Here is a 12,910-nt window from a genome sequence, read left to right on the forward strand (position 1 = left end):
GCCTGGTAAGCCCAGAGACATTATAGTGTGCTTCACTAAATATACAACCAAAGAAGCCATATACCAAATTGCCAGGAAACGCACATCATGGGCGTGGGAGAATAATAACATCCAGATATACACTGACTTATCTCCAATGACTCTGAAAAAAAGGATGGAATTAAAGGAGGTCACAGCGGTCATGCGCAAAGAGGATCTTCGCTATCGTTGGTTATTCCCCTTCGGCATCGCGATCACCATTGATGGCATAACAACTAAAACTGAGACCGTGGACGGAGCAGTAGCAATCTTGAAAGCAGCAGGCCATCAAGTGCAACACGCAGTCACAGCTAAGAAGACATCGGCTCCCCTGCAGGAAACCCCAAGATGGCAGCGGGTACGAAATGGAGGTAAAAGGCTGCGGAGGCAATCAGGGGACAGTACCTCTGACCAGGACAAGGGGAAAGGCTGAGAGGTATCATTCAGCTGGAGTGACATCACAATTTGACAAGTTAGAAGGAAGGGAAGGCTAAGGGGGAAGTTGTAGGCTACAAAGGGGGGCTGTGGAGAGGGGCTATGAAGGGAAGGAGAGCTACCTAATACCCGATTCCTGTAATTTCTTTATGCTTATCTGTTATCTTTTCTGACAGAAATACTACTTTCAAACAGAGCCAGCGCGTCCATTAGGCAAACTTAGGAGGTTGCCTATTGCATCAACCCTTAGGGGCACTGAAGAGCAGCCAAGTGGTGCCACCAGCGGAGCTGCTCGTGGCAGGAGTATGAGAAGCGGTGGATCGCACTGTACTGTATCGGCCTGATTTGGCTGCTCCTTTGACGCGCTATTTTTACCCCTTATACCCCTTACCACTGGAGCGCACTGTACTGTATCGGCCTGATTTGTGCTTCTCATACTCCTCATACTCGAAAACACGCAGCCATCCCTCCCCCGAAACTAATAGCGCCCGCAACATGCAAATGCATGTTGATGGCCCTATTAGTTATTCCCGCTCGATACAGAAAGTAAAATGTGCAGCCAAGCCGCACATTTTATTTTCAGAAATTAACACCTGCCCAAAGCCTGGTGTTAATTTCTGCCGGCACCGGGAAAGAGTACAGAAAAACAGAAAAAACTGCTTTTCTGTACACCCTCCGACTTAATATCGAAGGCCCCAAAATTTAAAAACAAAACAAAACATTTTAAATTGGCCGGCGGCCCGCGGGTTGAAAGACGGATGCTCAATTATGCCAGCGTCCGTTTTCCGAACCTGTGGCTGTCAGCGGGTTCGAGAATCGATGCTGGTAAAATTGAGCGTTGGCTGTCATACCTGCTGACAGCCGCCGCTCCTGTCAAAAAGGAGGTGCTAGGGACGCGCTAGTGTCTCTAGCGCCTTTTATCCCCGGGCCCTCATTTGCATACTGGCTCGCGTGCCCAGGAGAGTGGCCTGGGCGCCCGTTGGGAGAGCGGGTGCTCGCCTCGGAGCGCCTGCTCTCCCGCGAATTTTACTGTATCGGCCCAAAAATGAATTAAGCACATAGCATGCAGCTTTGTGCTTAATTCACTGAGAAACTATGTTACAGGCCACAGTCTCCCTTCCTTTAGTATGAGATAAAAGAATGTTATACTCCATTATTGTAGTACAAAGTCCTTTGCAGCAGCCCTACTTTCCTTTCGGGCCGATAAAGTTCGTGCCTGCTCTCCCGGCGCACGCACAGGTCAGTGTCCTGTGCGCACAATTCAGTAAACTAAAATATTTAAATTAGGGCCCCCGGTAAGAAGAGGCGCTAGGGACGAGCTCCCTAGCGCCTCTTTTTCGACAGGAGCGGTGGCTGTCGGTGTTTTTGACAGCCGACGCTTAATTTTGCCGGCGTCGGTTCTCAAGCCCGCTGGCAGCCATGGGTTCGGAAACCGGACGCCGGCAAAATTGAGCGTCTGGTTTTATTTTTTACTTTTTTTTAACTTTGGGGGCCTCCGACTTAATATCGCCATGATATTAAGCCGGAGGGTGCACAGAAAAACAGTTTTTACTGCTTTTCTGTGCACTTCCCCGGCGCCGGTAGAAATTAGCGCCTACCTTTGGATAGGCGCTAATTTCTTAAAGTAAAATGTGCGGCTTGGCTGACTGTATCGTGTGGGAATGACTAATAGGGCCATCAACATGCATTTGCATGTTGCGGGCAATATTAGTCTCGGGGGGGGGGGGGGGGGGTGGATGCGTGTTTTCGACGCGCTATTACCCCTTACTGAATAAGGGGTAAAGCTAGCGCGTTGAAATCGTTAAGTGCGCACTGTACTGTATCGGCCTGAATGCAAGCTATATGCTGACCTTGTACTACAATAGTGGGAGTATAACCTGTTCTTTTATCTCATAGAAGAGGAAGGAATGGTCTGTAACACAGCATTAAGCACAAAGCTGCATGCTTTAACTATAAATAAATCATAACTGGGGTTTGTTCACTCTCATAAGGGACTAACTTAACCTTTCCTGTACTTCACTGAAATAAGTTTTGCCAAATTATCCCTTACAGAGTACTGGAGGCAGTTGATCCAGTACTAAAACTGGGTCTAAAAGCAGGCAGGAGTAAAGCTCGTAAACTTTACACCTGCTACACCAAGGTGTGTGATCTTTTTTTCTTGTGTGCTCCCTTATTAGCGATGCTGCCCTTGCCTTTCCAGGTTGCCACCTCCCGGCTCTCGCGCCTCTAGAAAAAAACACCGACGTGAACCCGCTCCCGCCACGCGCCACGCGCCACCGGCCCGACCTGCCTCCGCTCTGGTTGCCGCGCTCGGGCTCTGCCCACGTGACGCCGCTGCTCGACGCTGATTCGCCAGCGCGGGCGGGGCGGTTGGCGCGCTGGGGGTACTGCTTGGGTTTCGCGCACCGCGGGAGCGGGAAGAGCGTTGGGGCAGCTGCGTAACACGGCCTCCGCCATTTAAAGCAAAGCCGCGGACGGCGTCTGGTGTGTGAGCGGCCGACGGCAACAGCATGGCGGGCGACAAGGCGCAGCTCTTCGACGTGATGTCCTTCGTGACGGACCTGATAGCCGGCGGAGTGGCAGCGGCTATCTCCAAGACGACGGTGGCGCCCATCGAGCGGGTGAAGCTGTTGCTGCAGGTGCAGCACTCTTCCAAGCAGATCAGTGCCGACATGCAGTACAAGGGCATGATAGACTGCTTCGTCCGCATCCCTAGAGAGCAGGGTAACGAGATTCCGCCTTCCCTATCCCCGAAGAGCAGGGAACGGTTCCAGCGCCTATTCCCTCATCATCTGGCCAGCTCTGACCTCCCAGTACCTCTCTCTCTTGCCTGCTGACTCTTTTTTATTTGTCCACCCGTCCCCAGGCCTGTGGCGCTCTGACCTCCCTCCCCACTTCAACCTTTCAGAATGATTTCCCGAGCCCCTCCTGAGCAGCTCTTCTGTTAGGCTTACCTTCATGCTGTCTTCTTACTCCTTCTCCAAATAACTGGTTTTCTCTGAACCACAACTCCAAATACACCCCAGTTTCTCCTACATTACTCTCTCTTCCTTTCACTTTGATGAGTTTAGTAACTGCCACTCATTTTATTTCTTTCTTAATTAGTTAAAAGCACTGTCACTTGACTTTTACTGTATTTACTTTTACAGACATTTCCTTTCAGGTCCATGCAATACAATGTGCTCAGCTGAGCGCACTGTTTAACCCGTGGTTGGATGTGCGTCCACAACCCCTTATTCCCTAAGGCAGTGGTTCTCAACCTTTTTTCTGTCGGGACACACCTGACAGATGGTTCTCACATGCGTGACACACTGACCCATGATCGTCACGGGGCTAGATGTAAATGTACAGTTTGCATCCACGGGAACCCCCTTGATCCACAATAATGGATGTAAAGCAGAATTATGACATTCCCCATACAACTCACCCTACAAAAAAGATATTCTGGTTCTGGTGTCATCTCAGTAACAGCAAATCAAACTCCTTCTACTTCCAGGCTCAATAGCCCTACTTATGAAAAGACAGCAGTTTACCACCAATGCATGTCCTCTTGAGAAAACACAACAAATAAGACTGATACAAACGCTTCCATGCTAGTAAAATATCTCGGTAACAGACACAGAACCGAGCTAACATACTCCCAGGATCTGTAGTAATGCACATAAACTAATCCGCACACAGTTACACCTGTATTATGGAATACACTCAAACAGTAACAACCCTACCTATGAAAAGGCAACACTACAAATATTAATCATCACCATGCACTACTGTGTCATATTTATTCTCTTGTTTATTTATATTACCGCTCATATGTATGTACCGTCACATTCATTCAAATAGGCTTATTTACTTACTCTGCTACACCATCACTTTAATTGTATTAAATGTAAATATTGCATTGTTTAACCTTTCCCCTCTTCCAGTTCCAAGTTAATTTTCCCTGTTTTATTGTAACTTTCACACCTTTTAATTGATTCTCTGTATTTAAAGTTCAAATTTTTATTGGAAATATTTATTACGTTACGCTATACTTTGCACACATTGTTATTTGTAAACCGGGTTGATGTGATCCCTATCATGAAACTCGGTATAATAAAAATAATAAATAAATAAATAAATAAATTAAATCAGGTCCTAAAAACCAATACACCTCTTATTAGGAAAACAGAACTAGCAAGCAGCTATAGATCCCCACACAGAAACAATTGTAAAACTATACTAATAAGCAGAATAAATGTTTCAAAACAGCTATGAACAGAATAACATCCAACAATTAAAAACACATAAAAACTATTAAACATTCTCCAAACACCAATAAAATATTTCAAAAAAAGCAGACACATCACATAATATTAAATAATTAAAATGGCAGTCAATCAAGAAAAATAAACTTAAAAAGCCACCTTTACTTACCCCCTCCAGCAGCTCTCCTACTCCTCTTCCATGCAGGCTGTAGCACACACCAGAAGCAGCAGTAGTGGCTAAGCTCTATACTCATGGTCCTCTTCCTTAGGGCCCATGTCTCTCTCACTCACACACACACCATACCAGTTATGCCCCCATGACCAGTTTCTGTCTCTCACACACCAATCATCTCCCAAACAGTCTTTGACAAACACACCAGTCACCTTCCTGAACAGTTTCTCTCATGCCATACACACACACAGGCTTCCCACTCCCGTGTTCCACTTACATATATGGGCTTCTCACTCTCATAATCACTTTCTCTTTCTCACACACACTCACCAGTCTCTCACTCCCATGCTTGTTCTCTCCACATGCACAGGTTTCTCATTCCCATAATCGCTTTCTTTCTCTCACACACATACACAAACACACACACCAGTCACTTGATCTCTCTCATGCATACACACACACAGGCTTCCCACTCCCATGTTCTCTTTCAGATATACAGGCTTCTCACACCCATGCTGTGTCTCACACACAGGTTTCTCACTCCCATGCTCACTCTTCACGTGCACAGGCTTCTCATTCCCATAATCACTTTCTCTCTCTCTCACACACACACACACACACACACACACCAGTCACCTGACCTCTCTCATGCATACACACACACACACACACACCAGTCACCTGACCTCTCTCATGCATACACACACACACAGGCTTCCCACTTCCATGTTCTGTCTTACATATACAGGCTTCTTCCTCCCATGCTGTGTCTCACACACACCCAGGTTCTCACTCCCATGCTCACTCTTCACATGCACAGGCTTCTCATTCCCATAATCACTTTCTCTCTGATACATACACACACACACACCAGTGTGTCTCTCATTTCCATGCTCGCTCTCCACGTGCACAGGCTTCTCATTCCCTGAATCACATTCTCTCTCTCTCACATACACACCAGTCACACCATCACCTTACCAACCAGCCTCTCTCTCATATGTGCACACACACACAGGCTTCCCACTCCCATGCTCTCTCTCACATAATCAGGCTTCTCACTCTCATGCTTTCTTTCACATACCCAGATTTCTCACTTCCATGCTTTTTCTCTCTTTCTCACACACACACACACACATCAGTCACATCCCTGACTGTCTCACACTCTCACATACACATCAGTCATCTCCTTGAGCAGTCACTTTCATTGTCTCTCACATATACACATACATCAGCTCTCTGACCAGTTTCTCTCAATCACACACATGCTCTCGATCAAATACATTCTCTCACTTACACACAGGCTCTCAATCACACACACACTCTCTCACACACTGGCTGGCTGGCTGCTTCTCTCTCTTTCTCTCACTCACTTCCTCTTCCCCCCCCCAGCACAAATGGTAGCTGCAGCAGCCCCCGCAGGCCAAGAAAGAAGAATCCCATCGGCCGCGGGAGGCTCATGCTGCTGTCTCCTTTCCCGATTATTTATTTATTTATTTATTTATTTATTTTTATTTTTTCTATACCGATGTTCCTGTATACAATACATATCTCACCGGTTTACATGGAACTGAACTGTCGCCTCAGGGGCGGAATACATTATAACATTATAACATGTTGACATGATTACCGGCTGCTTCAATTGCTCGGGGGCAGATGCTGCAGCGGCTGCTGCTACTTTATCACGCGGCACGGCTCTTTCTCCTTCCCGCGCACCGCGTATCACTTCTTGTTCCGGGTCACAGGGGGGTGGGGTGGTGGGGGGGGGGGGGCAGGCGCAGGAAGAAGAAAAGGCCAGCCACGGGTGCCACAGCTTCTTTTAGCACTGCTGCCGTTCCCACTGAGCTTGAACGTGCTGATAGCCCGGCGGCAACGGCAGCAGGGAAGAAAGAGCAGTGGGAGAGACCGGGAGCACACGACACACCAGTCTGTGCTTGGCGACACACCGGTTGAGAACCGCTGCCCTAAGGGGATTAGTGTGTCCAACCCCCCATGAAACTAATTGCGCTCATCACATGCAAATGCATGTTGATGAGGCTATTAGTTATTCTCCCCAAACCCCCCCCCCCCCCAAAAAAAGTGCAACCAACCCACACATTTTTACTATCAGAAATTAACACCTGTCCAAAAAGTGTACAGAAAAGCAGAAAATACTGCTTTTCTGTACTTCCTCTGACTTAATATTGCAATATAAGTTGGAGGAACAAAAAGGGCAAGAGTGTAAAAAAACAAAAATTAAAAAAAAAAAGTGTTGATGGTCAGGTTAGGAAAAGGGACACTTAAATAACAAGCGTCTTATTTTCCTAACCCATGGCTGTGTACGACACTCAAACACACTGATTTATTGGATCTGCCTATTTATTTATTTATTTTATTTATTTATTTAAAAGGTTTTATATACCGACATTCATCAGTGATATCACATCGGTTCACAGCGTAATATAAACTAGTGCTTGGAAAGCACTTTACATCGAACACTTTACATCGAGCACTTTACATCGAAAGATGTAATAGTGAGTTAAGGCTTATCTAATGTTTCATGTGCCACAAATGTCATTCATATACCTGGGAAGTTCTGTGCACCCTGAGAACCCCCCACCCCCTTCCCACACACACACCTTCGTGAAACAGCCTTTTAAAATTAGTATTCTCTATTTAACGAAATAATTTCCAACCTTTGGCATCTGGCTTGATTTTCTGGCTCAGCATTTCTCGTGTTTTCATTCTCTGTATATGTGTATATATATATATATAGAGAGAGAGAGAGCTTCTCTTTTCTTTGCGATTTTCTTCATTATCTTTTCTATTTCAGTTCTCACTTTCTTACCTCTTTTCCTTAGCAGTGGATATGTTAATACATTCTCTTCCTTTCTATTCCTGTTTGTATTTTTCCCCTCTTTATCCCTTTCCATTTGTTCTGCCTGCTCTTCTTTTTCCTTTCCTCCTCTCTTTTCCTGTGCCCTCTTCATTCTTTTTACTCATATTCCTTGCTCCCTTCCCTCTCCACCAATTCACAGGTCCTCTCCCTTTTCTGTCACCCCTGGCCCTCTCCTGCTTCCTGGGTCCCTTCTTCCTTCCCATCAATCTCTCCTCTCAAAGGTTCTCTTCTTCACCCTTTCCCACATCCCCTGTCCTTTCCTCTGTACTAGTCCTCTCACTCAATATGGACCCTTTTACTCTTACTTCCCTTTGCTTATACCTTTCTCTCTCACTTGTTAATCTTTTTCTCACTCCTTTCCACCTTTGCTGTCTTCAACTCTTGTTTGCAACTGTTTCCTTCTCCCTTTGCATGTCCCTTTCTCTTCTTCTCCTGTTCTGCATCCCCATCCCGCCTGTATTCTCTCACTTTCTACTCATGCTCCCCCTCTCTTGTCATGCTTAATCTCTCCAACTTTTGTTTTATATTCCCTCCTCTCCACTCTTGCTCTCCCTTTTCACTCTCTCTTCATCCCTTTGTGTGGTGCATTGCTGCAGCAGCAGTAGGATTTAGATATTGTGCTTCTAAGCATGGCTGCTTCTTCCCTTCTCCTGCCACTAATTGATTTTGGAGAGCAGAACAAATGAGCAACAGGAATCATGAAAGCAGAGGCAGACTGAAGCATTTTGGCCTGGCTCTTGCCAGCAGTTGCCTGGTGTCTGTTTTTTGAAAATTCACAGCTATCATCAGAGGAAAGACACAGTCATGCAGGGTGGGGGAAGGCATCATGATTTTTAGCAGGAGCACTTAACCCCTCCACTGTCCACCCTCTCATGAAGATACTTGTGTTGCAGTTCCTGGAGATTCTGAATTCTCTCCCAGAGACCAAGAATTTGGTTTCTACTCCCGCAGACTGTGGTCAAACATGGAGAGTTCCCAAGCATGGTCATGAAATATGATTTTCAGGAGTTGACCAGTGTGTTCCGTGTATAGCTTCCCAGCCATTCCACAGTTTCATCTCAGCTTGATTTTGAAGCCTGATCTTTTTCCTGTACACTTGGTCTTCCTGTAACCTACTCCTATATAAATTTTTATCCCTCTGCCCTCCATCTACTTTGTAATCCCTTCGTCCCTGTTACCCATACACTTTGTTATTCCATGCACCCTATCCTCCGAGTTCTCTCTTTTTTCCCAACTTGGTCCCTATTTCCTTTTCCTTGTTCCCTATTTCCTTATCCATTGACCTCATACTAAGTGACCTATATTGTCTGTCTTCCTCTCACATCCTATATTACTCAACTACTTCTTTGGAAACATGGTTTTACCAAAGGGAAATCATGTCAAATGAATCTTCTAGTTGGGCGATTAAGAGAATTGGATCTAGGATATATGTTGCATGTGATTGATTTGGATTTCAACAAAGCTTTTGATACATTCCTGCATAGGAGGCTCATAACATAGTGGATGATGGCAGAAAATAAACATCTGACCTATCCATTTTGCTCAGTTATCCTATTTGCACTACAAACCATATATCACAGCTGCTGGCCAGAGTGTGACCAGCTGCAGGATTTTTCCTTGTCCAGAACAGTCTTTTTTTTTTTTTTTTTCATTTTTTGTAATTCTGTCTTTAGAAGAAGAACATACAGGGTTCCCATTTAGTTACCTTCCATACTCCACCTTTTTCATGCCTAACCTTAGATATCTGTAATAATAGCCAGCAATGCTAACATGGCCATTGCCCGACCATTCAGCCTCCCAGATATTCCACATAGCCTGCTAGACAGACCTAGTTATGTGAGCATTACAGAACTTGCAGCCTACCAGATAGACCCAGCTTCTAGTTTGATGCTGTCATCACAGTATAATCTAAATAACTACTATTCTAGTCAGTCTTGCAGGTCCCTTAGATAGCCTTCCAGACAGATTCGGCTATATGAGTGCCTGTGTTTCCCTAGGGTTTCTAGTCATTAAAGAACATTCAACCTGCAAGTCAGACCCTGCTGTCAGGCAATTCTACTGTTGGAACTTATTGGACAACATTGTCACATAGATACTTGATTTACTGCTAGAATGTCCAATATTTTATATTAACCCCTTTTCCATGCATTATTGTAGTTCTAACATCAGTTGTTGAATCAGATGTGCATAGCACTATAATTGCTTACATACATGTCACCAAATAAACTAGGCAGATGGGTGGTGGATTAGAAACTGGTTGAGTTTTAGAGGACATAGGGTATTAATAAACTGAATTCGCTTTGAAGAGAAAAGGGTGATGAGTGGAGTGCCTTAGGGGATAATTCCAGGGGTGATTTTGTTCAACATTTTTGTTAGCAATATTGGAGAAATGTTAGAAGGAAAAGTTTGCTTTTTTTTGCAAATGATGCTAAGATCTGCAACAAAGTGGACCACCCTGAGAGAATAGACAATTTGATATGCAAGAAAGCTTGACAAGTAAATTCCAAAGCAAAAAAGTGCAGTCATGCATTTGGTGTGCTAAAATCTGAGGGAGCAGTACACAATGGGAGATAAGAAACTGATGCTGATCGACCAGGAGATATCATGGGGTGATATCTGATGATCTCAGGGTAGTGAAATTGTGTGATGAGATGGTTGTCGGAGTCAGAGTGATGCTAGGGTATGTAGGGAGAGGCATAATCAGTAGGAAAAAAGAGGTCATAATACCTTTGTGCAGGTTATTGCTGAGAGCTCACCTGGAATATTGTGTTCAGTTCTCGAGGCTGTACCTTTTGGAAGGATATAGGTAGGCTGGATTTAGTGCAGAGAAGGTAAACAAACTGGTGCAGGGATTGCACTTAAAGCCATATTAGATGAGAATTAAGAACTTAAAGTTATATACCTAGAGGATATAAGGGACAAGGGATGTGATAGAGGCATTTAAATATCTGAAAGGTATTAAAAATGCACAATTGAACCTTTTTCAATGTCATAAGAGTTGTAGAACTGAGGGTCATGATATGATGTGACCAGGGAGTAGACTCAAGAACTATGTCACAAAATATTTTTTTTTACTGTATCTGACTTCTAAAAAGACATTGGGGTAAACTATGGAGCAGCAATTATGATCCTAACTGGAGTGGTTTTGCTGCAGTTTGCTTCTAAGTAAGCTGGCATAACCTTTGTGGAGTGAGCTTGGTTAAAACCTATATATATCAGTGAACATGGGGAGGTCAGTTGTTTTGGACAATGGCCTTGCTGGTTTTGGTGGGTTTTTTTTGAATGGTTAGAAAGCTTGGTGCTGACACATGGAGGGTGACCTGAGGTTGGATTAAGTGCTGATATTGTGGGAATCAGAGTGGGTGGATGCCAATACTTTAAAACATTATGGGCATTCCTGGGATTGATATGGTGTATGGTGGTAGGAAAAAGATTGAAGGTAAAAGAGATTGGTGGGGAGGACTGGTGTTGGGTTGCATATGGGTATTTTATGTTTGTCACACTTCCATTTTGGGTAGATAATCTTGGGTTGCCTCAGGAAAAAGCAGCCGGTTGTCTGGAGAGGCAAATTCATCTAGATGACAGTGAAAACAGAGAAGATGGGCATCTTCCGCCTGTGCCAACTACCTTCCTCTTGGATTAAGCACCCCAGTGCTAGAGGCCGACCAAGCATGAGTAATGTGGGTAGCCCTGATTCAAGCTAGAAGCCTGGAATAGAGCAGGGGTCTGGAGTTTCCCCTGATACACAGGGGAGTGTATCAGGAAGTTAGGAACACTAAAAAGGTAAAGAAGGAATGCTGAAGGCAAGAACTGGAGTGATGAAGCCTTCCGGATTCAGGTAACAAGAGTGGAGCCAGTGTACAAGTCATGGGGCAGCGAGCTGAAATCAGGGTGCACCCCTGCAGAAGCAGTACAAGACCACAGGGCTGGACTGAAGTTGGTCTTCTGTCTAACCAGCCCCTCCCCTGCAGGTTGAGCCCTTGGCTTCTGGGGACTGGTAGAAGTTGTCTCCTGCAAAATATCATGGCTGAAGCAGGCATGGACTGGGAGCTTTTGTGCAGGCTGGGAGCTGGATACAGGTACTGGCTGGGACCAGGGGCAAGGCCAGGGATGTCAAACAAGGAACTGGAGTGGGCAGGGTACAGCCTAGACAGGACAAGACAGAACAGAAAACACAGAGGGCCTGGAGGCTGCAAGGCAAGGTAGAAGGCCTAGAGCTACAAGGCTAGCAAGGCAGCAGGCCTGTGAAGCCACAAAGCAAGGCAAGGCAGAAGGCTCAGAGACCACAAGGTTTCTGAGCCAGGTCAGAGAGCTGAGGCGACTCAATGGAGAGGCACTGAGGGACTGAACAGACTGGGTTAAGTAGGGCTTGCGGCATGGTGTGATCAATGAGGTAACTGGCAGAGCTGTGAGGATGTTGAGGACTCCTGGTGGAGAGAAGGCTGAGCAGTAGGCAGAACCTTGGCATGGTGAGACTGCATAGCAGGAAAACTGATAATATGGATCAGGAAGTAGGACCATGCTTTGGCATCTGATTGGTAAAAAGCATGAATATAAATACATGTTTAGGCAGGAAACAAGGGCTGATGGGGGGGGAGTAAGGGGGAAAAGAACTGGGAGGACTGAATAGATAGTTCATGTGGCTTGCAATGCAATTTGGAGATGAATTTGGCAACAGATCCTCATAGGAAAAATCTCAACTGGGCAGACAGTAGGCCAATTTGGTCTTTCCTTATCTTGGACTAGTTCAGATGCGTGAGTTTATATCACCCTACCAACAGAGGGAGACAGAACACAACCTTTCTCAGTAATACATAACATGGTGCAGCACAGGCAATTGCCAGTATTCTCCATCTCCAACAGATGGCAGCATGTATTGGACTGGTGCATCAACATCCCAGCAACCAGGCTTCACCCTATGGCCTCACCTGGAAGAGAACGTTCTCAACTTTTCTTCAAGAACTGTTGTCTGATTTCTCTGGTCTAACAAGTTGCTGCTGCTAGTGTAACAATACTTAGCTATTTCCCTAGCTGAGCATTCTCTTGGCCAGGCTCCCTAAGCTTTATGTGCCAGGTTGAGTGAGCCCTGGCTTCTAAGTTCTCTTAGGAGCCTGCTTGAGCTTTGGGGCAGTAGCCTACCTCAAGAGTGAATCCTTTGTGCAA

General features: G+C 45.5%; 1 protein-coding gene across 2 annotated transcripts in view; it reads left to right on the top strand.

The window, feature by feature from the left end:
• Positions 1-2,839: 2,839 nt before the first annotated feature.
• The window catches only part of SLC25A31 (solute carrier family 25 member 31), a 281,298-nt gene continuing 271,227 nt past the window's right edge, over positions 2,840-12,910 (top strand). For both annotated transcript variants that reach the window (XM_029589803.1, XM_029589892.1), the window contains exon 1: positions 2,840-3,177. In XM_029589803.1, coding sequence (XP_029445663.1) covers positions 2,964-3,177 — 214 coding nt within the window. In that variant the 5' untranslated portion in view covers positions 2,840-2,963. The remainder of the gene's footprint in view (positions 3,178-12,910) is intronic.

Source organism: Rhinatrema bivittatum, chromosome 1 (genome assembly GCF_901001135.1).
Source record: "Rhinatrema bivittatum chromosome 1, aRhiBiv1.1, whole genome shotgun sequence".
NCBI classification, from domain to species: Eukaryota; Metazoa; Chordata; class Amphibia; order Gymnophiona; family Rhinatrematidae; genus Rhinatrema; species Rhinatrema bivittatum.